This window comes from Chlorocebus sabaeus, chromosome 16 (assembly GCF_047675955.1).
Source record: "Chlorocebus sabaeus isolate Y175 chromosome 16, mChlSab1.0.hap1, whole genome shotgun sequence".
Taxonomy (NCBI): domain Eukaryota; kingdom Metazoa; phylum Chordata; class Mammalia; order Primates; family Cercopithecidae; genus Chlorocebus; species Chlorocebus sabaeus.
The window spans coordinates 51356474-51380797 of NC_132919.1; the positions used below are offsets into that span (position 1 = coordinate 51356474).

The 24324-nt window shown below is 48.9% G+C and overlaps 1 protein-coding gene across 9 annotated transcripts in view; it reads right to left on the reverse strand.

Moving 5' to 3' along the window:
• The window catches only part of TMEM94 (transmembrane protein 94), a 45908-nt gene extending 22461 nt beyond the window's left edge, over window positions 1-23447 (reverse strand). For 3 of the 9 annotated variants that reach the window (XM_037993831.2, XM_008011750.3, XM_037993830.2), the window contains exon 1: window positions 1718-1949. In XM_037993831.2, the coding sequence (XP_037849759.1) occupies window positions 1718-1771 (54 nt within the window). In that variant the 5' untranslated portion in view covers window positions 1772-1949. Of the gene's footprint in view, window positions 1-1717; window positions 1952-6343; window positions 6474-23321 lie in introns of those variants that run through there. The other 6 variants (XM_008011751.3, XM_037993832.2, XM_073005036.1 and 3 more) reach the window with 4 other exon arrangements.
• Window positions 23448-24324: the final 877 nt, after the last annotated feature.

Genomic DNA, 24324 nt, shown 5'->3' on the forward strand with positions numbered 1-24324 from the left:
GATAGCTGACATACCTGAGCTCTCCTGTGCCGCTTCCATCAGGTTTATCAGGTGACCCAGAGCCCGAAACCCCCAAGCCCCAGGCCCTCTCCCCTTTCCTTTTTTTCTTTTTGTTTTTCTTTTTTTTAAGATGGAGTTGGCCAGGTGCGGTGGCTCACGCCTGTAATCCTAGCACTTTGGGAGGCTGAGACAGGCAGATCACGAGGTCAGGAGATCGAGACCATCCTGGCTAACATGGTGAAACCCCGTCTCTACTAAAAATACAAAAAATTAGCCAGGCATTGTGGCAGGCGCCTGTATTCCCAGCTACTTGGGAGGCTGAGGCAGGAGAATGGCATAAACCCGGAAGGCGGAGCTTGCAGTGAGCCAAGATCACACCACTGTACTCCAGCCTGGGCGACAGAGCGAGACTCCATCTCAAAAAAAAAAGAAAAAAGAAAAAGGAAAAAAAAAAGATGGAGTCTCGCTCTGTTGCCCAGGCTGGAGTGCAGTGGCGCAATGGCTCACCACAACCTCCACCTCCTGGGTTCAAGCGATTCTCCTGCCTCAGCCTCCACAGTAGCTGGGACTAAAGGCATGCACCACCATGTGCAGCTAAGTTTTGTATTTTTAGTAAAGACAGGGTTTCACTATGTTGGCCAGGCTGGTCTCGAACTCCTGACCTCGTGATCCGCTCACCTTGGCCTCCCAAAGTGCTGGAAATTCAGGTATAAGCCACTGCGCCCGGCTGCCCTGTCCCCTTTCAGAGCTCCTGCATGGCATTCTGGGCACAGCAGCTGCTCTCCTTTCTACTCCAGCTGTCTCAGGAGCAACAGAATCAAGGTCCCCTAGGCTCAGGTAGACAGGTTATGAATTTAGACCTTGACCTTCAGCCTTGACAACAACAGATAACTACTAATTAGAACTGGCTGGCTGGGCATGGTGGCTCAAGCCTGTAACCCCAACACTTTGGGAGGCTGAGGCGGGTGGATCGCTTGAGCCCAGGAGTTCGAGACCAGCCTGGGCAACATAGTGAAACTCCATCTCAAGCCTGGCCCCCTCTCTGGGTCCCCACTATTGTCATCAGTGCAGGTATGGAAGGGACACAAAGCTGGACTCCACACAATGCCTGAATCATGGAAGCAGAGATTCAGCCACTACACACTCTTCTGAGTTGAGCCAGACACAGATGGACTCTGTCTGCAGCCAGGCAAATCGGAGCCTCGAGCGGAGCTGCTTCCTCCTCTTCCTGGCTCATGCTGACCTTAACACTTTCACCCACATTCTTCCCCACCTCCTGTAGCCATCAGGACCTACGAAAAAATCCTCCCCACCCTGTTGGCTTTTGTCTTAGTTCCCCACGTGGTTCTTCATTGTGCCTTCAGAATGCCTTCATTGGCCCTGAGGAGGGATGACATCCTGGCCCTGAGCTACTGTCACCTGTGCATGGAAACCCAGGTCCTCACATGCCTTGGCAGGGTATCCCCTGGGAGGCTTGGGTCCAGTCCTGCTCTGGGTGACTCAGGCACCTGGCTGGCAGCTCCCCAGGCACATTGGCCTTCTGGCTCTCATTCCCAGTCCCCTTCCCAGGTACCGGCTACCCATGCTCATTCAAGCAGCCTCCCATTTTGCATTGTCTTCAGGATGCTCACAGCAACCGCTAACCCAAAGACTCCCACACAAAGCAGAGAACACAGCATTTTAAAGAGAAGCATAAAAGCCCCGCCAGCATACTCACTTTGTTGCCTTTGCCCTGATGGGGCATCCATAGCTCTGCCTGCTTGAAGAGCATGGGCCAGAGCCTGAGCCACAAGCAGTCAGCTGCAAGAACTTCCAACACCTCCCTCAAAGCGGGGAGGGTGAAGAGAGAGAGCGAGAAGACGAGAGAAGAGATGGAGACAGCTGAGAGTGTGTGAGCAAGGAGCCGGGTGCTGCGGAGAATCGGCGCAGCAGAGCAGAGCTTCAATCTGCTGATTAATTCAGCCTATTTCTAGTCACGCTGCAGATTCAGGGAGGGAGGAGGAGGCAGCAGGCCTGGAAGGGCGGGAGGGAGGGGAGGAGAGGAAAGAGAAGGAGGGAGGAAACAGGAGCATTGAGAAGAGAAAGTTTGTCTGATGCGCTGCCAGATGTCCAGGAGCTTGGCCTGCTCTTCAGAGGAGGCCACTGCGGGGTGAGCTGAGGGGCACCATGCAGCTAGGATATGGACAGACAGAGGGACAGATGGAGGAGAAACTGCCCCTGTCCCAGAAACCTGAAGACAACTGCCAGTATCAAGGGGAACCCTGGGACACACAAATCCCAGTTCTCTTCCCAAACTACCTGTCCTTTGTCCCCAAGTCACTGGCTGAGCCCATCATCCACAAGAACCCCCCAAATCACATGACTACTCCCCAGCACGGAGCCAAGCCAACAGCCCTTTCCATCGTTACAGCTGCAGGAAGGAGGGGAGAGGGGACTTGTGGGTTATTAATAGCAGCACATCCTGTGTGGAGGGGGACGGGATGGACTGGCCTCTTAGAAGACTCAAGCAGTGACTTCTAGGAAGGCAAAGCCCAAGGCCAGGCAGCTGGTAGAAGGAAGGATCCAGTAGCGGGGGAAGAGCCAGCCCAAAGGGCCTCTGAAGACTCCAACACCTTCCTGCCAGGTAGCATGGACACCCTAACAGCCATGCAGGGAAGAGCTGGGCCAGCAGCCGGTGATGCCCCAATACATTCAGACATACCTGCCCAAGTGCTGCTGGGCCCATGAGGCTGCCCAGGAATGCCCAGGCCCTGCATCCCTGAGGCAGAGAGGAGGCCAGATACCTGGAGCTCCTGCCTCAGCACGTGCCAGAGCATCAGGCAGAGCCTAAGTCAGTCGTGGCTCCAGGGGCATCATTCAGGGACCGCGAGTTTGACATACGGGATGCTCACAGCACAGACACCCTGAGTGAAGGAGGGGCCAAGGCATGAGGAGTGGATGGGACACTTCTCTGCCTAAAGCCATCCTTATAATGGGGTTACACACCCTAGGGGAGAAGAAACAGTCTCACAGGTTCCAGAGCTGGAGAGTGTGAGCTGGAGCCTGAGCATGTTTCTCCAGGGCCCTCCGTTTCCTAGACGACACCATCTCAAGCTGCAGGGAAGAAGGAGCCTCAGCAGCCCAAGCCAGCCTCCCCATTCCCTTTCATGAGCGCAGCTCCCTGTGGGGTCCCCAAACAGAGTGCTGAGTAAGAACAGAAGGGAGGGCCCAGGCAGTCCAGAGGTTAAGAACAGGAAGACTCCATGGAGAGCAGGAAAGGTTGGCAGTGGGGGTCAGCTTCCATGCCAGCCACTGTGAGGATGCTGCTGCTCTGCAATCTGACTGTAGCCAAAGAGAAAGACTCCTGTCCCCTCTCTCCTGTTCCTGAGGCGCTGCTCGGGTGGGAGCTACAAGTCCGCAAACACTGTCCCTTCTATGTGACAGGCCCCAGCAAGAATAGCACACAGGGACTAGCCTACCTGCTGTGCAGGCCCCAGTGCAGCCCTCTCTGGGCCCTGCCTCCCTTCCTACACTGCCTACCTCAGCAAATGGAGAAGGGAGCCCTGCACCCAAGCAGCAGGAACCCAGGCCATCACTGCTACAGCAGGGCCACTGTGGGCTGCAGGACTGGGGACAGGGGTGAGGGCTTTGAAGGAGACAGAACTGATGGATCAGAAGCAGAGAATCATCTCTGAGCCAAACCGCTCCTGGGCTAAGCCAGGGGATGACCCTCTTACCATCAATAACCACTATGCCAGCCTCTCCAAAGCCTACTCCTCCAAGACACCCTCTGTTTTTTGTTTTGTTTTGTTTTGTTTTTAGAGATTCTGCTCTGTCCCCCAGGCTGGAGTGCAGTGGTGTGATCCCAATCTTGGCTCACTGCAACCTCCGCCTCCCGGGTTCAAGAGATTCTCCTGCCCCAGCCTCCCAAATAGCTGGGATTACAGGCAGACACTACCATGCCCAACTAATTTTTGTACTTTTAGTAGAGACAGGGTTTCACCATGTTGGCCAGGCTGGTCTCAAACTCCTGACCTCAGGTGATCCACCTGCCTCGGCCTCCCAAAGTGCTGGGATTACAGGCATAAGACACCGTACCCGGCTGAGATTATCTTTATAAGTCCATTTATACAACTCACAAGTTACCTCAGCTAGAGGCCCTACTAGGTCCTATTACTTTACTGCTTGTACTATCCATTTTGTTTGTTGTTGTTTTGAGACAGAGTCTTGTTCTGTCGCCCAGGCTGGAGTGCAGTAGTTCAATCTCTGCTCACTGCAACCTTTGCCTCCTGGGTTCAAGCGATTCTCCTGCCTCAGCCTCCCAAGTAGCTGGGATTAGTGGCACGTGCCACCACGCCCAGCTAATTTTTGTATTTTTAGTAGAGACGGGTTTTACCATGTTGGCCAGGCGGGTCTCGAACCCCTGGTCTCAAATGATCTGCCTACCTTGGCCTCCCAAAGTGCTGAGATTACAGACGTGAGCCACTGTGCCCAGCCTGCTTGTACTATCACTTCCTCTACTAGACAATAAGCCTCTCTAAGCCAGGGGCCACCTCCCTGGTGCCTAAAGCTCTGCCAACCCAAAGCTGCCATTCCATAGTATGGTGACTGCCAGTGATGACTGAAAATGCTTTCCAGGTCAGGGGTCACCTATCCAGAAAGAGGAGGAGGACAAAGAGAAATCCTCCAGGAAAAATGGCCCCTGAGAGCTATCCAGCTGGGTCCTCAAGTCTTCTCCCTCAGGCTGGAGAGAGAAGCCAGCCCCTCGATACAGAACTTTATTTCTCCCATACACTAGGCACTAGTGTTCAGTGGTTCTGGCTGGAACCAGAAGACAATACCATCCTCTGTTGTGGGGGCAGTCGGCCTCACCCAGGCAGGCCACCGCATTACATAACAGCAGAGCCTCTGGGGATGTGCTCCTTGGAACTGAGCAGCGCAGAGCCCTTGTGGCTGTTTGCAGGGGACGACCCTCTTACCATCAGTGACCACTATGCCAGCCCCTCCAAAGCCACTCCTCCAAGACACCTTCTGATCTTATTCCCAGCTAGGAGAGAGGCAAGCGTAGCTTTCCCTCTGTGCCAATCACTGCTAGGGTAGATATCTGCTGAGCACCCAGAGGTGGCTGTGAACAGGAAGCCAAGCACACCTGCTTCAAGTTCAATTCCAGAAGCCTATTGCACAGCTGGTCCAGAGACACAGGAGGCCTGGAGCTGAACAGGAAGCAGTCAGCCAGCCTGGTGCCAGCAGAGGCCCAGGGAGTGAGCCTACAGCCCCCTCTCCAGACCTTCCCAAGATCTCCCTGGAAGGAAGATCACTATTCAGAAGTTCAGGTCAATAAACACGTACTAAGCCCTTGCTACATGCCAGGCTCAGTGCTGCGGGCTAGGGATATTGATGAAGTGGAAGAGATGAGTTATTTCCATAGAATAGTGAGTACAATGGTAGAGGTGCTATGAATGCTGAAAGGAAGGACCTCTGGAAGGAAGGAGGACTTAAGTGGAGAAGATGATGCCAAAACTGGGTCTTGAAGGAAGAACAGAAGTTTCCAGGAAAAGGGGTGGGAAGCATTTTAGAGGTAATTACTAGTGCTAAAGTCAAAGCAGGGAGGCTAGGACCACCAAATCCACGGGCAGGAGCAGGATTCTGGAGGGCTCTGCACACACTACAGGTTAAGTAGGTTGTGTGGAACCACTGACCAGTTTTGTGGCAGCCATGTGGAGGCTGATGAGCAGAGACAGAAAGATCTATTAGGAAGGTGTGGCAGAAGTTGGCAAGAGACAAAAGGACTTCCTCTGGGGCAGCCTTTGTCAAGGGAGAAGAGTTTTCTGATTGACAACTCTACCTCCATCCAAAGATGGTGTACATGGAAGCTGGGCCAAGCCAGGCTGGGAGGAGAAGACCGATTTTATGGATGGCCTGGGCCACCTGGCTGCTCACCACCAGCTGATTAGGCAGCTGTGTTTGGAGTCTCATTGGGGAGCTCTTCCCTAACCACAGAGAGGGTGCCCAACAGCCCTCAGCACGGCTCAGCAGGTTAGGACATTGCCCTAGCAAAGGGCAAACAAACTAAATTACACACCCCTGGGCAAGAAGTGGAAGACTGGCTTGGAGCCAACCTAAATCAGAAACCCTGGTCCCATTCGGTTAATAGGTCCACCTTCATCCTTTATTCATAGCTCCGTGAGTCTGTGCTTTCCAGCCGAGAGGTCACAGTTGCATCCCCCAAGACTCAGAGCCATGCTTCCTCCCTCAAATTTTGCTTAAAGCCCCCAGGGTTAAGGACCTCCCAGGCAAAAACAAGTAGAGAGAGTTCAACAGAGACACACAGACAATACCTATAAGGTAATAGGATATGGCCTACCAGGTGCTTCTCCTTCAGGTCCATGGGCCAAGAGTACTGCAGGCATGCCCAGATGAATGTGGTCACCCCCAAAAGGAAGTCTCCTCCCCAGCATGTACAAACCCCGGTGAGTGTGTCACGGTCCCAACATCTGGGGAAAAAGAAGAAAGAAATCACCCAGGTTGCTGGAACAGGCAGCTACTGTGAAACACAACAGTATCTGGGTTTTTTTTTTGAGACGGAGTCTCGCTCTGTTGCCCAGTCTGGAGTGCAGTGGCAAGATCGTGGCTCACTACAAACTCTGTCTCTTGGGTTCAAGTGATTCTCTTGCTTCAGCTTCCAAGTAGCTGGGATTATAGGTGTGTGTCACCACGCCCAGCTAATATTATATTTTTCAGTAGAGACAGGGTTTTGCCATGTTAGCCAGGCTGGTCTCAAACTCCTGACATCAAGTGATCTTCCCGCCTCAGCCTCCCAACATAACAGTATCATCTAAACCACAGCATGGTATATGTGGAAAAGAGCGGGACTCACTGACCAACAGACGGGGTCAGCCCTGTTGAGCAGCACTCAGCTCTGGATGAATTCCACTCTCTGAGCCCTGGAGGGAGAGGGCCACAGAGAGGATTCTGGAGGGGTACAAACTCTCTCTCTTTTACCCTTCATTTTCTCTTTTTTTTTTTTTTTTGGAGATGGAGTCTCGCTCTGTCACCCAGGCTGGAGTGCTGTGGCCCAATCTTGGCTCACTGCAACCTCCGCCTCCTGGGTTCAAGCAATTCCCTGCCTCAGCCTCCTGAGTAGCTGGGATTACAGGCACCTGCCACCACGCCTGGCTAATTTTTGTATTTTTAGTAAAGATGGGGTTTCACCATTTTGGTCAGTCTGGTCTTGAACTCCTGACCTCGTGATCCACCCACCTCAGACTCCCAAAGTGCTGGAATTACAGGCATGAGCCACTGTGCCTGGCCTTCATTTTCTTTCTTTCTTTCTTTTTTTTTTTTTTTTTTGAGATGGAGTCTTGCTCTGTCACCCAGGCTGGAGTGCAGTGGCACAATCTCAGCTCACTGCAAGCTCCGCCTCCCAGGTTCACGCCTCTCCTGCCTCAGCCTCCCAAGTAGCTAAGACTACAAGTGCCCGCCACCACGCCATGCTAATTTTTTGTATTTTTAGTAGAGACGAGGTTTCACCGTGTTAGCCAGGATGGTCTCGATCTCCTGACCTCATGATCCGCCCGCCTCGGCCTCCCAAAGTGCTGGGATTACAGGCGTGAACCACCGTGCCCAGCCATTTTCTCTATTATTAGTATTATTATTTTGAGATGGAGTCTCGCTCTCTTGCCCAGGCTGGAGTGCAGTGGCATGACCTTTGCTTACTGCAACCTCCACCTCCTGGGCTCAAGTGACTCTCCTGTCTCAGCCTCTCAAGTAGCTGGGATTACAGGCATGCACTAGCATCCCCGGCTAATTTTTGTATTTTTAGTTGAGACAGGGTTTCACCATGTTGGTCAGGCTGGTCTTGAACTCCTGACCTCAAGTGATCCACTTGCCTCAGCCTCTCAAAGTGCTGGGATTACAGGCATGAGCTACCATGCCCAGGCTATTATTATCTTTTTAAATTCTGTGTGGAGAAGGGGTCTTGCTATGTTGCCCAGGTTGGTCTTAACCTCCTAGACTCAAGCAATGCTCCCCACCTCAGCCTCTTAAAGTTCTGCGACTACAGGCTACAGGCGTGAATCACTGTGCCCAGCCTCAACCTTCATTTTCAAAGGCACACTGTGTTTTGTTCCATATGTACTCTGTTTATCACTGAATTACAGCATGCAGGAAAAGCCTTGGTTTATTGGCTTTTTTTTTGTTTGTTTGAGACGGAGTTTCACTCTTATTGCCCAGGATGGAGCACAATGGCATGATATCAGCTCACTGCAACCTCTGCCTCCCGGGTTCAAGCGATTCTCCTGCCTCAGACTCCTGAGTAGCTAGGATTACAAGCATATGCCACCACGCCCAGCTAATTTTTGTATTTTTAGCAGAGATGGGGTTTCACCATGTTGGTCAGGCTGGTCTCAAACTCCCAACCTCAGGTGATCCACCCACCTCAGCCTCCCAAAGGGTTTATTGGCATTTTTATTATTACTACTTTTTTGGTAGAGATGGGGTCTTGCTATGTTGCCCAGGCTGGTCATGAACTCCTGACCTCAAGTGATCTGCCTGCCTTGGCCTCCCAAAGTGCTGGGATTTCAGGCATGAGCCACTGCACCCAGCCAGCATTTTTAAAATTTAGGGTTAAGGGTGAGCACAGTGGCTCAGGCCTGTAATCTCAGCACTTTGGGAGGCCAAAGCAGGCAGATCACTTGAGGTCAGGAGTTCCAGAGCAGCCTGGCCAACATGGTGAAACCCCATCTCTACTAAAAATACAAAAATTAGCCAGGCGTGGTGGTGGGCACCTATAGTCCCAGTTACTCAGGAGGCTAAGGCAGGAGAATCACTTGAACCTAGGAGGCAGAAGTTGCAGTGAGTTGAGATTGTGCCACTGCACTCCAATCGGGCGACAGAGTGAGACTTGGTCTCAAAAACAAAACAAAACAAAACAAAACTTAGGGTTAAGGTTAGTCTTAACATCAAGTGAAATCTAGATATGCAAGTTGGATAATCAACGGGCAGCTGGGACAGCAGCAGGGTGGACGTCCACTGCGTCCCCAGAACGCAGTGGCAGCCCAATTTGACAACAGGTCTGACAAAAGCGGGCTGCTTACCTGGAAAATGAGGTTAGCTCTACCTCCCCACCTACCCTCACCAGCCCTCACCCTCCCGTCCTGGCAGCCATCACAACTCTAATGATCTCAGACCAGGGTGTGTTTGAGTAAAGAGTGACACCGAGTATTCTGGTTTGATGCCAAGTGACTCCTCTTGGAGAAAGCACTAACCTAACGACTAGGACAGTTTTTTGGGGGCCAGCAGCAAGCCTTGTCAAGGGGTGCCAGGCAGAAACCCAGGAGAACTGACCCAGAAAAAAGCTGTCAAGAAACAATAAAAGCTGTGTCCGGAGGACCCAACCAGAAGTCCCCAGTTCTACCGCCAACTCCACTCCAAAACTCCGTCCAATTCCTCTCAAGGTGGCACCCATGCTGGTGCCCCAGGCTGAGCAACTAAGTCTGTCCCACCCCTGCCTTTGAAAACTGAGCCGGCCTCTAAGGCTCAGATACAGACAGGGACGCTGGAAGTGGCCTTGCAATGCAGTGACAGTCTTTGGCAGCCAACTGAAATGGGATCCTAAGGGACCAAAGCCACTCCTCCCCAAGGCCACTGTCTGACTCAGGCTGCCCCAGTCCTGTTTACGACTGCAGCTCGAGGTCCCCATGGCACCCCATCCCAGCAGGGGCTGGATGAGATCGTTGCCACACAGGGAAAAGCACCAGGAGCCAGATGGGGACTGTGCCTGTTAACTCCTTCTGCCAACGCTAGAAAAGCAAAATCACTCTGTGGCCAGCTGGAACCACAGCAGTACAGAGAGGGCAGCCAGGAACAGGACATTTTTCTAAGAGTCTCTGTTTTCCCATCATTCCATACATGGGATTCTGGGAGACAGCCATTCTTAACTGTCTGATCTGAAACCAGTAGCCGAGTCCTTAAAGGGCCAGTTCTGCTCCTAGTCCACTGTGAAAACAAGCACAGGATTCAAAGCCAAATATCCCTGGGTTCAAATCCTAGCTCCAGTTTGTCTTGAACGCCAGTGGCCTTGAAAAATTATTTGTCCCTCTGAGCCTCTTTGTTCATGAATGGAAATGACAATACCTATTTCACAGAGGAGCTACAGAATTATGAAAAATAGTATATGCCGGGGATCTAGTATAATATTTGACATATAGTAGGTACTCAATAAACAACTGCCATTACTATCAGCAGCAAGCAAAAAATATGAACCAAGTGCCACTTAGGTGAAGAATAAGGACTCAAAAGCAAGGTGGAAGAAAAAGAAATGGATGGCATAATGATGGGAAAGAAATAAGTGAAACTGTCTTTATTTGCAGAAGACAAGATCAACTGTATATGGAGAAAATACTAAGGAATCTACAAATAAGATACTAAAACAAATAAGGGTGCAAAGTTGTAGGATATAAGGTCAAAATACAAAATATAAATGTATTTCTATATACTATAATCAAATATCAGAAAATAAAAATTTTAATATCATTTATAACAGTATAAAAACAGCATGGCCGGGCGCGGTGGCTCACACCTGTAATCCCAGCACTTTGGGAGGCTGAGGTGGGTGGATCACCTGAGGACAGGAGTTCCACACCAGCCTGGCCAACATGGTGAAACCCCATCTCTACTAAAAATACAAAAATTAGCCAGGCGTGGTTGTGGGTGCCTGTAATCCCAGATACTTGGGAGGCTGAGGCAGAAGAATCACGTGAACCCCGGAGGCAGTGAGCCGAGATCACGCCATTGCACTCCAGCCTGGGTGACAAGAACAAAACTCAGTCTCAAAAAAAAAAAAAACCTATAAATTATTCTAATAAAAATATATGTAAGACCTGTACACTGCTGAGAAAAATTAAAGAAGACTTAAATAAATGGGGAAATATACAATGTTCATGGATTGGAAGGCTCAGTATTAAGATGACAATTATCCCCTGATTTATAGATTTAATACAATCTTTTTTTTATTCCCCTTCTCGTTGCCCAGGCTAAAGTGCAATGGCATAATCTCAGCTCACTGCAACCTCTGCCTCCTGGGTTCAAGTGATTCTCCTGCCTCAGCCTCCCGAGTAGCTGGGATTATAGGTGCCCACCACCATGCCTGGCTAATTTTTTGTATTTTTAGTAGAGATGGGGTTTCACCATGTTGGCCAGGCTGGTCTTGAACTCCTGACCCCAGGTGATCCATCTGCCTCAGCCTCCCAAAGTGCTGGGATTACAGTTGTAAGCCACCGTGCCCAGCCTCTCAATACAATCTTAATCAAAGCCCCAGCTGGGACTTCCATAGAAATTGGCAAACTGATTCTAAAATTTGTATGGAAAGATAAAGAACCTAGAATAGGCAAAACAATTTTGAAAAGAGAAACAAATTCTGAGGACTCACACTACCTGATTTGAAGATTTCACATACAGCTACAGTAATCAAAACATGTGGTACTGATACAAGGAGAGGCATACAAATCAGTGGGACAGAACAGAGTCTAGCACCAGATTCACACATATTGACCCTTACTTCATACCATATACAAAAATTAACTTAAAACGGATCACACATCTAAACATAAAGGTTACATCTATAACACTTCTAGAAGAAAATATGCAGGAGGGGTGGGGGCAAGAATCTTTGTAACTTGGGATAAGCAAAGATTTCTTAAAACACGAAAAACATAAACCATAAAAGAAAGCAACTTTAGCCAGGTCTGGTGGAGCACGCCTGTAGTCCTAACTACTTGGGAGGCTGAGGTAGGGGAATCACTTGAGCCCAGGAGTTGAAAGTTACAGTGAACTATGATTGTGCCACTTCACTACAGTCTAGGCAACAGAGTGAGACCCTGCCTCTAAAAAACAAATAAATAAAAGGAAACAACTGATAAATTGTTCCATAAAAATAAAAAAAATTTCCACTCTTCAAAACGTGCCGTAAAGAAATTGAGGCTGGGCATGGTAGCTCATGCCTATAATCCTAGCACTTTGGGAGGCTGAGGCAGACAGATCACTTGAGGCCAAGAGTTTGAGGCTAGCCTGAGCAACATAGCAAAATCACGTCTCAAAAAGCAAAAGTAGTTTTGAAGTCTTTGGGATTAAAAAAAAAAAAAAGATTATTTTATATATATATATATGTAATTCTTACGGCTCAGTAACAAGACCAACAACCCAATTTTAAAATGAGCAAAGATTTCAGCCAGGCATGGTGGCACACATCTGCAGTCCTAGATACTTGGGAGGCTGAGGCAGGAGGATCACTTGAGCTCAAGAGTTGGAGGTTGCAGTGAGCCATGATCTCGCCACTGCACTCCAGCCTGGGCAACAAAGTGAGATCTTGTCTTAATAAATAAATAAATAAATAAAACAGGCAGAGATTTGAACAGACTTTTCACAAGATATACAAACAGCCAATATGAATATGAAAAGATGGTCAACAACATTAATCATTAGGGAAACAAAAATTAAAGCCACAGTGAGAAGGCCGGGCATGGTGGCTCAAGCCTGTAATTTCAGCACTTTGGGAGGCTGACAGGTGGGGATGACTTGAGGCCAAGAGTTGGAGATTAGCCTGGGCAACATAGCAAGACCCTGTCTTACAAAAAAATTTAAAACCACAATGAAAGACCAATATACACCCATCAGAATGACTAAAATGAAAAAGACTGAGAATATAGCTGAGGCAGGAGGATCTTGAGACCAGGAGTTTAAGGCTGCAGGGAGCTATGATCATGCCACTGCACTCCAGCCTGGGAAATGGAATGAGACCTTGTCTCTAACAACAACAACAAAAAGAGCCGGGTGCAGTGGCTCATCCCTGTAATCCCAGCACTTTGGGAAGCCAAGGTGGGTGGATCCCCTGAGGTTGGGAGTTTGAGACCAGACTGACCAACATGGAGAAACCCCGTCTCCACTAAAAATACAAAACTCAGCTAGGCGTGGTGGCGCACGCCTGTAGTCCCAGCTACTTGGGAGGCTGAGGCAGGAGAATCGCTTGAACCCAAGAGGTGGAAGTTGCAGTGAGCCAAGATCACGCCATTGCACTCCAGCCTGGGCAACAAGAGCCAAACTCCGTGGAGGGGAGGGGAGGGGAGGGGAGGGGAGGGAATAAATGAAAAAATACACAGGGATAAGGGGCCAAAATGGAGAGGCTCTGAGGAGTCACTGAAGAGTCTGGGTTTCTGAGTAGTCCACAGGTTTGTTTGTTTTTTTGAGACAGGGTCTCACCCTATTGCCCAGGCTAGAGTACGGTGGTGCGATCACAGCTCATTGCACCTCAACTTCCCAGGCTCAAGCGATCCTCCCACCTCAGCCTCCCGAGTAGCTAGGATCACAGGTATGTGCCACTATGCCTGACAATTTTTTTTCTGGAGACAGGGTCTATGTCACCCAGGCTGTTAGCAGTATTTTAAGAGGGTAGAACATGGATCACAGGGAAAAGGAAAGAAATTTTAGGCAGAAGGGTTAGAAGAAAATGACGATAATCTTGGTTTGCCATGCCAAGTATCTAGACAAAGGTGGCAATAGTAGCCATGAAAACAAAGGGGTGGATGCTTCCTGATGCCAAGCTCAGAAATAAGGTCAAAAAGAACTAAGGGCTGGGCACGGTGGCTCACGCCTGTAATTCCAGCACTTTGGGAGGCCAAGGTGGGCAGATCATGAGGTCAGGAGATCGAGACTATCCTGGCTAACATGGTGAAACCACATCTCTACTAAAAATACAAAAAATTAGCCAGGCGTGGTGGCGGGCACCTGTAGTACCAGCTACTCGGGAGGCTGAGGCAGGAGAATGGCGTGAACCCGGGAGGCGGAGCTTGCAGTGAGCCGAGATCTTGCCACTGAACTCCAGCCTGGGCAAGAGAGCAAGACTCTGTCTCCAAAAAAAAAAAAGAACTAAGTGGGAGCCCAAGGCTCAGATTGAGGGCAAGATGAGGAGTTGGCTGTCCTTCTAATCCCTTCAAGGACAAACTTCATTAGCTGTGCTTGTACGCTAGCCATGCCCAACACACCAAAAATACAGTTTGGTGGATTTGTATTCAGTTTAATGGTGGTGCCCACAGGGTACTAATTGATAGATCTGTGTTAAGCTGGAGGGAAATTTTTAATAGCAAGCTGTAGGATTCTATCCTTGGTGGCATTATAGTCAATATTTTTATCAATGACTTGGGTGAGGAAACAGATGGTATGCTAATCAAATTCTTGGATAGCATAAACCTGGAAAGGAGATCAAAGTCAAAATCCAAGAAGCTCTCAACAGGCTGAAGTGATGGGCCAAATCAAATGGGTTCAGTTTAACTGGAAAAAATATTAAGTCCTGCACTTAGGTTCAAAAACTACTGTATAAAACTACCACAAATGGCTTAATTAGATGCAATTTCAATATGAGTGTGTGCTCACTCAAAGTTCATTCACATTTAGGCTGCATTAATAGATATCCCATGTCCCTAACAAGAAATGAGGAAGTCTGATTTCTGTACATATCAGAGAACACCTGGAATATTTTGTTCAGTTGTACATCACACACTTTAAGAAGGACACTAACAAAACTGGAAGGCTTTCAGAGACCAGCAACCAGGCTGGAGAAACCAAGACATGAGAAATGGCAGAAAGAACTGAAGATGCTTAGCTAGTACACCAAAAACACATTTTGGGTGCAAGCAGGGCTAGAAAGGTATCATGGTTATAAGCAGTGAGAAGGGTCAGGCTTACTCTGGGAGGCCCCAAAACAGGAACTAGGATGCTATAACAGCTAGACTGACTTCAAATGTACAGTATCTTTCTATTTCTATATAGTTTAAACTGTATATATATATTTTTTCCTTTTTTTTCTTTTGGAGACAGATTCTCATTCTGCTGCCCAGGCTGGAGTGCAGTGGCACGATCATGGCTCACTGGAACTGCAGTCTCAAACTCCTGGGCTCAAACAATCTTTCCACTTCAGCCTCCCGAGCAGCTGGGACCACAGACACATGCCACCATGACCAGTTGCTTTTTTTTTTTTTTTTTGTAGAAACAAGGTCTTGCTATGTTGCCCAGACTGGTCTAGAACTCTGGGGCTCAAGCAAATCCTCCCACCTCAGCCTCCCAAAGTGCTAAAATTACAGATGTGAGCCACTGAGTCAAGCCTAGAACTTACATTTTTCTTTTTTTAAAAAAAATATATATAGAGAGAGAGATGGGGTCTCACTATGTTAACCAGGCTTGTCTTGAAGCGATTTTCCCATCTCAGCCTCCCAGAGTGCTGGGATTACAGGTGTGAGCCACCATGGCCAGCCTTAGAACTGTGTTTTTTTTTTTTTTTTTTTTTTTAGACAGAGTCTTGCTCTGTCCCCCTGGCTGGAGTGCAGTGGCACTATCTCGGCTCACTGCAAGCTCCGCCTCCCGGGATCATGCCATTCTCCTGCCTCAGCCTCCCGAGTAGCTGGGACTACAGGCGCCCGCCACCGCGCCCGGCTAATTTTTTTGTATTTTTAGTAGAGACGGGGTTTCACCGTGTTAGCCAGGATGGTCTCGATCTCCTGACCTTGTGATCCGCCCGCCTCGGCCTCCCAAAGTGCTGGGATTACAAGCGTGAGCCACCGCGCCTGGCCAGAACTGTGTATTTTTAAAAATGGAACAGGCTGCCCTGTGAAGCAATGAGCTCCCCACCACTAGAGGGAACCAAGCAGAGCCTGAGAAATTATGGAGATAATTAATACATGAGGTAGAGGTTAGGAAGACAGTTCCAACCCTGAGAGAATGTGAAACCAAGAAATCCAATAGTTTCTCCATATGCAAAGATGCTCAACTCTGCATATAAGAGACATTCAGGCCAGGTGTGGTGGCTCATGCCTGCAATCCCAGCACTTTGGGAGGCCGAGGCGGGCGGATCACGAGGCCAAGAGATCAAGACCATCCCGGCCAATATGATGAAATCCCATCTCTACTAAAAATAAAAAAAGTGGCCAGGCACGGTGGCTTACGCCTGTAATCCCAGCACTTTGGGAGGCCAAGATGGGCGGATCATGAGGTCAGGAGATCGAGACCATCCTGGCTAACATGGTGAAACCCCGTCTCTACTAAAAATACAAAAAACTAGCCGGACATGGTGGCGGGTGCCTGTAGTCCCAGCTACTCAGGAGGCTGAGGCAGAAGAATGGCGTGAACCCAGGAGGTGGAGCTTGCAGTGAGCCCAGATTGTGCCACTGCACTCCAGCCTAGGCAACAGAGCGAGATTCCATCTCAAAACAAACAAACAAAAAACACACAAAAAAACAAAAATCAGAGGGCCTGGTGGCGCGTGCCTGTAGTCCCAGCTACTTGGGAGACTTAGGCAGGAGAATTGCTTGAGCCCAGGAGGCAGAGGTTGCAGTGAGCCGAGATCACGCCACTACACTCCAGCCAGGCGATGGAGCAAGATTCCATCTCAAAAAAATAAATAAATAAATAAATAAATAAAACATTCAAATCAGACTACGCCAAGATAACAAAATTGGAAGACTTTCACCACCTAACTTCAAGTCTTATAAAGCTACAGTAATTAAAGCAATGTGGAGCCAGGCATGGTAGCTCACACCTGTAATCCCAGCACTTTGGGACGCCGAGGCAGGCAGATCACTTGAGGTCAGGAGTTCAAGACCAGCCTGGCCAACCTGGTGAAACCCTGTCTCTACTGCAAATACAAAAAATTAGCTGGGCATGGTAGTGTGCACCTGTAATTCCAGCTACTCGGAGGCAAGGCAAGAGGATCCCTTGAACCCAGGAGGTAAAGGCTGCAGTGAGCTGAGATTGTACCACTGCACTCCAGCCTAGGCAACAGAGCGAGACTCTGTCTCAAAACAACAACAACAGTGGCCGGGCGCGGTGGCTCAAGCCTGTAATCCCAGCACTTTGGGAGGCCGAGACGGGCGGATCACGAGGTCAGGAGATCGAGGCCATCCTGGCTAACACGGTGAAACCCCGTCTCTACTAAAAATACAAAAAACTAGCCAGGCGAGGCGGCGGGCGCCTGTAGTCCCAGCTACTCGGGAGGCTGAGACAAGAGAATGGCGGGAACCCGGGAGGCGGAGCTTGCAGTGAGCTGAGATCCGGCCACTGTACTCCAGCCTGGGCGGCAGACCGAAACTCCATCTCAAAAAAAAAAAAAAAAAAAAAAAAAAAAAAAACAACAACAACAATGATAAAGCAATGTCGTATTATAGCCTGGCATTAGACAGTACCAGACAGAAATAGATCCAGGAATATATGTTTAATTGACTTTTGAGAAAGATGAAAGGCAATTCAGTGGAGACAGGATAGTCTTTTCAACAAATGGTGCTGAACAATTAAATATTCACATGCAAAAAAAAAAAAATAAATAACTTGGAAATATTGCTTGTACCATATACAAAAATTAACTCAAAATGGATCATAGACCTAAATGTAAGATGGTAAAACTTATATAGGAGATAGGAAAAAGTCTTTGTGACTGTGGGTTACATTTCTTTCTTTCTTTTTTTTTTTTTTTCTTTTTTGAGATGGAGTCTTGCTCTGTCGCCAGGCTGGAGTACAGTGGCATGATCTCGCCTCACTGCAAGCTCCACCTCCTGGGTTCAGGCCATTCTCCTGCCTCAGCCTCCCAAGTAGCTGGGACTGCAGGCGCCTGCCACCACGCCCGGCTAATATTTAGTAGAGAGGGGGTTTCACCGTGTTAGCCAGAATGGTCTCTATCTCCTGACCTCGTGATCCACCCACCTCAGCCTCCCAAAGTGCTGGCATTACAGGCGCGAGCCACCACGTCCGGCCTACTGTGAGTCACATTTCTTAGATTCAGTACCAAAAGCATAACCCACAAAAGGAAAAATTAATAAATTGGAACTGAGTGGCTAAGGAATGGTTGGGAGCAGGAAGGAGAATTTTTACTATAGACACTTTTTAAAAAAAATTCTGGCCGGGCGCGGTGGCTCAAGCCTGTAATCCCAGCACTTTGGGAGGCTGAGATGGGCAGATCACGAGGTCAGGAGATCGAGACCACCTTGGCTAACACGGTGAAACCCCGTCTCTAGTAAAAAATACAAAAAACTAGCCAGGCGAGGTAGCGGGCGCCTGTAGTCCCAGCTACTCGGGAGGCTGAGGCAGAATGGCGTAAACCCGGGAGGGGGAGCTTGCAGTGAGCTGAGATCCGGCCACTGCACTCCAGCCTGGGCGACAGAGCAAGACTCCATCTCAAAAAAAAAAAAAAAAAATTATTTTTTATACTTTTTCCTGCCCTTGCATACATATACTTTTGTGCCTTTTGATTTTCAAATCATGTGAATGTATCCAATATATCTTTAAAAGATCAGCAACTTCAGGCTGGACGCAGTGGCTCATGCCCGTAATCCCAGCACTTTGGGAGGCTGACGCAGGTGGATCACCTGGGGTCAGGAGTTCAAGATCAGCCTGGCCAACATGGTGAAACCCCGGCTCTACTAAAAATACAAAAATTAGCCAGACGCGGTGGTGTGCGCCTGTAATCCCAGCTACTCGGGAGGCTGAGACAGGAGAATTGCTTGAACCTGGGAGGCAGAGATTGCAGTAAGTTGAGATCACACCACTGCACTCCAGTCTTGGATAGAGCAAAACTCTGTCTCAAAACAAAACAAAACAAAAGCCAATCACAAAAGGACAAATGTTGTATGATTCCTCTTATATGAGGTTTCTAAAATAGTCAAAATCACAGAGACAGAAAGTAGAAAGACGGTTGCTAGGGGGTGGGAGCAGGGGGAAATGGGGAGTTAAATGTTTAACGGGGACAGAGTTTCAGTTTGGGAAAATAAGAACGTTCTGGAAAGGGATGGTGATGAGGGTTGCACAACAATGCAAATGTACTTAGTGCCGCAGAACTGGTTATAATGGAAAATATTATACTGTGCATTTTTTTCCATAATTTTAAAAATTCAGCAACTTCTGGCAGGACACGGTGGCTCATGCCTGTAACTCCAGCACTTTGGGAGGCCGAGGCAGGCAGATCCCTTGAGCACAGGAGTTTGAGACCAGCCTGGGCAACAGGGCAAGAACCCGTCTCTATAAAAAATACAAAAATTGGCTGGGCGCGGTGGCTCACACCTGTAATCCCAGCACTTTGGGAGGCCGAGGCGGGTGCATCACGAGGTCAGGAGATCAAGACCATCCTGGAGAACACGGTGAAACCCCATCTCTACTAAAAATACAAAAAAATTAGCTGGGCGTGGTGGTGGGCGCCTGTAGTCCCAGCTTCTCGGGAGGCTGAGGCAGGAGAATGGTGTGAACCCGAGAGACAGCAGAGCTTGCAGTGAGCCAAGATCGCGCCACTGCACTCCAGCCTGGGCGACAGAACAAGACTCCGTCTCAAAAAAAAAAAAAAAAAAAAAAATACAAAAATTAGCCAGGTGTGGTAGAATATGCCTGTGGTCCCAGCTACTCAGGGGACTAAGGTGGAAGGATCACCTGAGGTCTGGAGATCAAGGCTGCAGTAAGCCATAATCACACCACTGCTCTCCAACATGGGCTACAGAGCAAGTTCTGTCTCAAAAAAAAAAAAAAAAAAAGAAAAATCAGCAACTCCTGATTCTGATTTTGCAATAGGCTCTGCCTTATAGCTAAGCAATATGCCCCACTTGGCTTTCATGCCAACGTAATGAAGGTTTACACTCTTTGAATACACCTTTGAGTCTTTCTCCAGCATACATCTTTTTAAAGTGTTTCCCAGTATTTTTCTGTTCACCTCCCTACCAAGTAAGACTGGTACCATGAACCTCTTTTTCAAGAAGCCCTTGAAGTTATGAAAATTGGGTTCATTTAATCATAGTACACTAAAATTTCTGGTTCCTCAAATACCACTCTAAGCCTTTCAAGGTTCTTCTCTCTGACACCCCTCACCTCTCTCCCATCACTTCTGGCCTTCGGAGCTAGAGAAACCCAAAGCAAGCAGTGTGTGGTTTGCTCTTCCTTACGCAGGCCATCAGTGTCTAAATCTGGCCCTTAAACTACTTGTCATGCCATGTGACGCATCCTGCTTACTACCATCTCAGCAGCCACAGGCAAAGCTTATTATTACACAAACCCCTGATCACCAAACCACACATTCTGGCTGGCGGGTCTGCTCGGAAGAAAAGCATTCCTGTTTCAGCCATGGCCTACCCTCTAGTTCTACCTGTGCTGCTATAAACAAATCCAGGCCTGCCTGGAAATGGCCTTTAAACTATATTTTTAAATCCTATCATTTTGGTAAAGAAAGGCACCATCATAAAAACAACACTAACACAATAGTAAGATAAGAAATATTGACACATATTTACCAACTGGTGCCAAGCCTGACCCAGAAGCTTCTCACTTGAACACCAGGAATGGACTTAAAGGCTTTGTGGCGTTCAGGCTCGGACTGCTATAGTAAGAGTTCAACTTGATTCATCAGATTAAGCTAAATACATAAAGCCTTGGGTGTAGGTAGTATTTACATTAGGACTCCTCCCTCTCCTGTAGAAACTGTTTCTCAAGCCCAACTTAGGGAGAGAGCAGCAGGGATGAACTGGATGATCACAACCTTCATTTCTCATTAGTTTCCACAGGAGTTAAGGTTTCCAAAAGGCTGGTTCTCAGCACTAGCAGCTGGCACTCCCTAGCAACTTCTCAAAATAGAAATGTCAAGGGGTTTCTGTTCTCTTCCATTTCACTGTCCAGGCCTAGCTCTCCCAGTCTCATCTGATGTCAAGTCACCACAAACAAGGGGCGTGGTGGTCTGGGGGTTCAAGGGCAGTTAACTCTCAATTATTTGGGGGCTGATGATGAAGAGGATGGTTTGTACTTCACCTCCCTGGTCAATGTACTACTCCACAGTATCCAACAGTTTTCCTGTTTGCAGTTTTGACAAAGAGAACCAGTGAGCAAGGAAGTTAGAGCTCACATAGCAGCTAAGACTTGCAATGTTTTGAGGATTTTATCTGAACGTGCTGTCTCCTGTTCTAGGGTTACCATAGTCTACATTTTAATGTGCTCTGATCTTTACAGTGATTTGCAAACTTTCTGATTCCATGACTCTTTTTTTTTTTTTTTTTTTTTTGGAGACAGAGTCTTGCTCTGTTGCCCAGGCTGGAGTGAGTGCAGTGGCATGATCATGGCTCACTGCAGCCTCGACCTGGACTCAAGCGATCCTCTGGCCTCCACCTCCCAAGGAGCTGGGAACACAGGTATGTGCCACCATGCCCAGCTGATTTTTTGGTTTTCTTGTCACTGTGTTGCCCAGGTTGATCTCAAACTCCTGGGCTCAAGAATCCTCCCACATCAGCCTCCCAAAGTTCTGGGATTACAGGCATTATTTTGACTCTTTTGAACCTTACTAATGCCATTGCTTTAAATTTTTTTATTTATTTGTATTATTTTAGTTCTGCCTCAGGATCTAACATTTTTTTTTAACCACGTCTTTAGAATACCAAGATCAGCTCTTCTTTTGCCAAAAGTACTATAAAGAGATACCACAGTGCCATTTCCTCTCTCCTCAATGGCTCTCAATCTTTTTCTGCCTCCACGCTGTTCCTGTATGCAACGCGTTCCTGTGAATAACATCTCTAATGACACTATAATGGTTCCCAAAAAACAAGGAAGAGGCACACCTTCCTCCTACTCTGCCTCTCGCTGCCCTGAGAATCACTGAAATAATTTATGCCCACAATATAGACAGAGACAACAATAAATATATATATATATATATTTTTTTTTTTTTTTTTTTTTGAGAGGGAGTCTCGCGCTGTCGCCCAGGCTGGAGTGCAGTGGCCGGATCGCAGCTCACTGCAAGCTCCGTCTCCCGGGTTCACACCATTCTCCTGCCTCAGCCTCCCTATAGCTGGGACTACAGGCGCCCGCCACCTCACCCGGCTATTTTTTTGTATTTTTTAGTAGAGACGGGGTTTCACTGTATTAGCCAGGATGGTCTCGATCTCCTGACCTCGTGATCCGCCCGTCTCGGCCTCCCAAAGTGCTGGGATTACAGGCTTGAGCCACCGCGCCCGGCCAACAATAAATATTAATATGAGTAGTCCGCCAGAGAACTATCTGCTGGCCTCTTCAAATTAATGAATGCAAACCAGGCATGAAGACCCTAGTAATTGCCAGGAAGCATAGGAGGATCCGACTTTTAATGCCCCTCACTTTTAATGCCCAGAGCCACCCTGCAAGAGGCTCAGGGGAGTCAGGGAACTTGATTTCCTCAGGTCACACCTAGGAAACAACTGGCTCTGGCGGATAAAGAACTCAACACCCCTGGACTTTCGGATTCTAGTTTGGCTCTAGGTGACCCTGGCCTTGCCTCTCTGAACAATCTCCACATCTGCAAAATGAAAATGTTAAAACTGCCCCCTCCCTGCTTCCATCTTCCAAGGTTACCTGTGGAATAACAACTATGTCACTAAAGCTTAGCATCTTGGATAAATCATGAGAAAACGATCCTTCTCTCCAATGCACACACCCACACACCAGAAGGAAAACAGATTCCATAACGAGCTCCCTCCTTTTTTCCCTCAAGAGCCACCGAAAAACTCAGGAGAGAGGGTGGGATGTAGCAGCATGTGACCAAGGCAATGCCAAAGTGCAGCCCGCGGTGACACACCAATGAAAGAGCGGGGCTTTGCTTGCATCTGGCGCTGGGCAGCGGGCAGGGGCCGCATCGTGGCATGCTAGGAACCGGGAGACCTGGGCTCCAGGGGTGTGCGGCACAGGAACCAGGGCATTGCACAGGAATCACTTTATCCGATGCCATGGATGGTAGCCTATGGTTGCTTCTGAGGAGCCTGAAAACGCTTCTGGAAAGGCGGAAGGAAAAGAAAGCACGCTCCAAACTGCAAGATCAGGGAGGGCTGCCAGGAGCCCCTCGGCCGGCTCCATCCAGCTGGGGATGGCCGCGCGAGGACCCCGGGCGGCTGCGGAGAGCGCGCGCAGGCGGCACAACGGTCTTTATTTGGGTCGGGGTATGAGGACTTCCAGGGGCCTCCAAATAAATACTCAGGGCGTCGGCGCTGGGAGCCCTCTGGGCCAGGACCCAGGCACGACAGACCTGGGGCAGGGATTCTTTGTTGGCGAGAGGCTTTATTTCTGGCGAGAGACCCCACAATGGACCAATCCAGGGCCGAGAGCAAGAGTCTGAAGACTCGGGGGAAGGCAATGGTCAAGAGCTGGAGACCAGAGTCAGTCCCTGGACTCCCCCTCAGGAGGCATCCCCTGAGGCCGTTCTCTGGGTGCAGACCCCAGACTCCCCTTTCCTTGACCAAGAATCCAAAGGACGCGCAAGGCCGAGCCCCACGCCCCCTTGTTCCCCACTTTCGGGCCACGGGCCTTCTCGTACTTACCGGGGCCACGGGGCCGGTCTTGCTCGCCCGCGTCCTCTCCCCTCCCAGCCCCCTCCTCACTTCACGTCCCCTCCTCCGGGGGCCGCAGCCATGTCCGTTACTGGCAACTCTAAGGGGGCTTGCCTCCGTTCCGGACAACAGAGACGCCTGGCAGAGAGCTAAAGTTCAGGCCACCGATTGGTCAGAATTTGAGAATGGGGGTGAATTGTGGCTTCTTATTGGCTACACGGCGTGCCAGGCTGTAGCTGCAACCGCCCCTCTGAGAGCCTGGCGGAATTAGGTGCCGAGTGATGCGACCGGGAGAGTGAAAAGCAACTGTCCTTTCCGGGGCGTAATGCTCAGGCACTTTCTAGTCCAGAAGCCCTGACCAGAGGGCACGGCTTTAGCTTCGATTCGTTTTCCTACGGAATTATTCTAAAAAGATAGGCGGCACGCCCCCCCCCACCGCCTTTTTCCCTTTCTTTTTAAAATAAGCCCTTTACAGAGCTCCCCGCCTCTCTTAAATTCTTCTAAGCTCCCTCCTTGTTGCTGGGAACAAATGCCTGGAGGCTCCCTGCTCCGAGAGGCCTTGGAGGGACTCCCTCAGGACGAATATTGCGTCCAAACCGAAGCTAGAAAATCTAAGGCAATACTGCAATTCTCCCTCCCCCTTCCAGCTCGGCTGAAATCTAAGGGAAAAAGAAGTTAATTTTTTTTTTCTAGATAATTAGAGAAATCGCCTGGTAGACCCCTCTTGGGAAAACAAAACAAGCCTGTGTCAGTATTTACTTCTCTTTTCCCAGAGATCTAAGTCTGGAAGGCTTGTTTAAAAAAACAAAAACACAAACAAAACTTATTTATAAAATTGGGAAGGAGCTGAGGTTGGCCCTGTGAAGTAAGAACCCCTTCCCACATTCATGAATTTAATTACGTAATTAAAATTCCTTCCTCAGCTGGACAAGAAAATGGCATTTTAGTACCTAATCTTATATGACCCAGTTTAGCTGTTGCCTAAAACACCGTT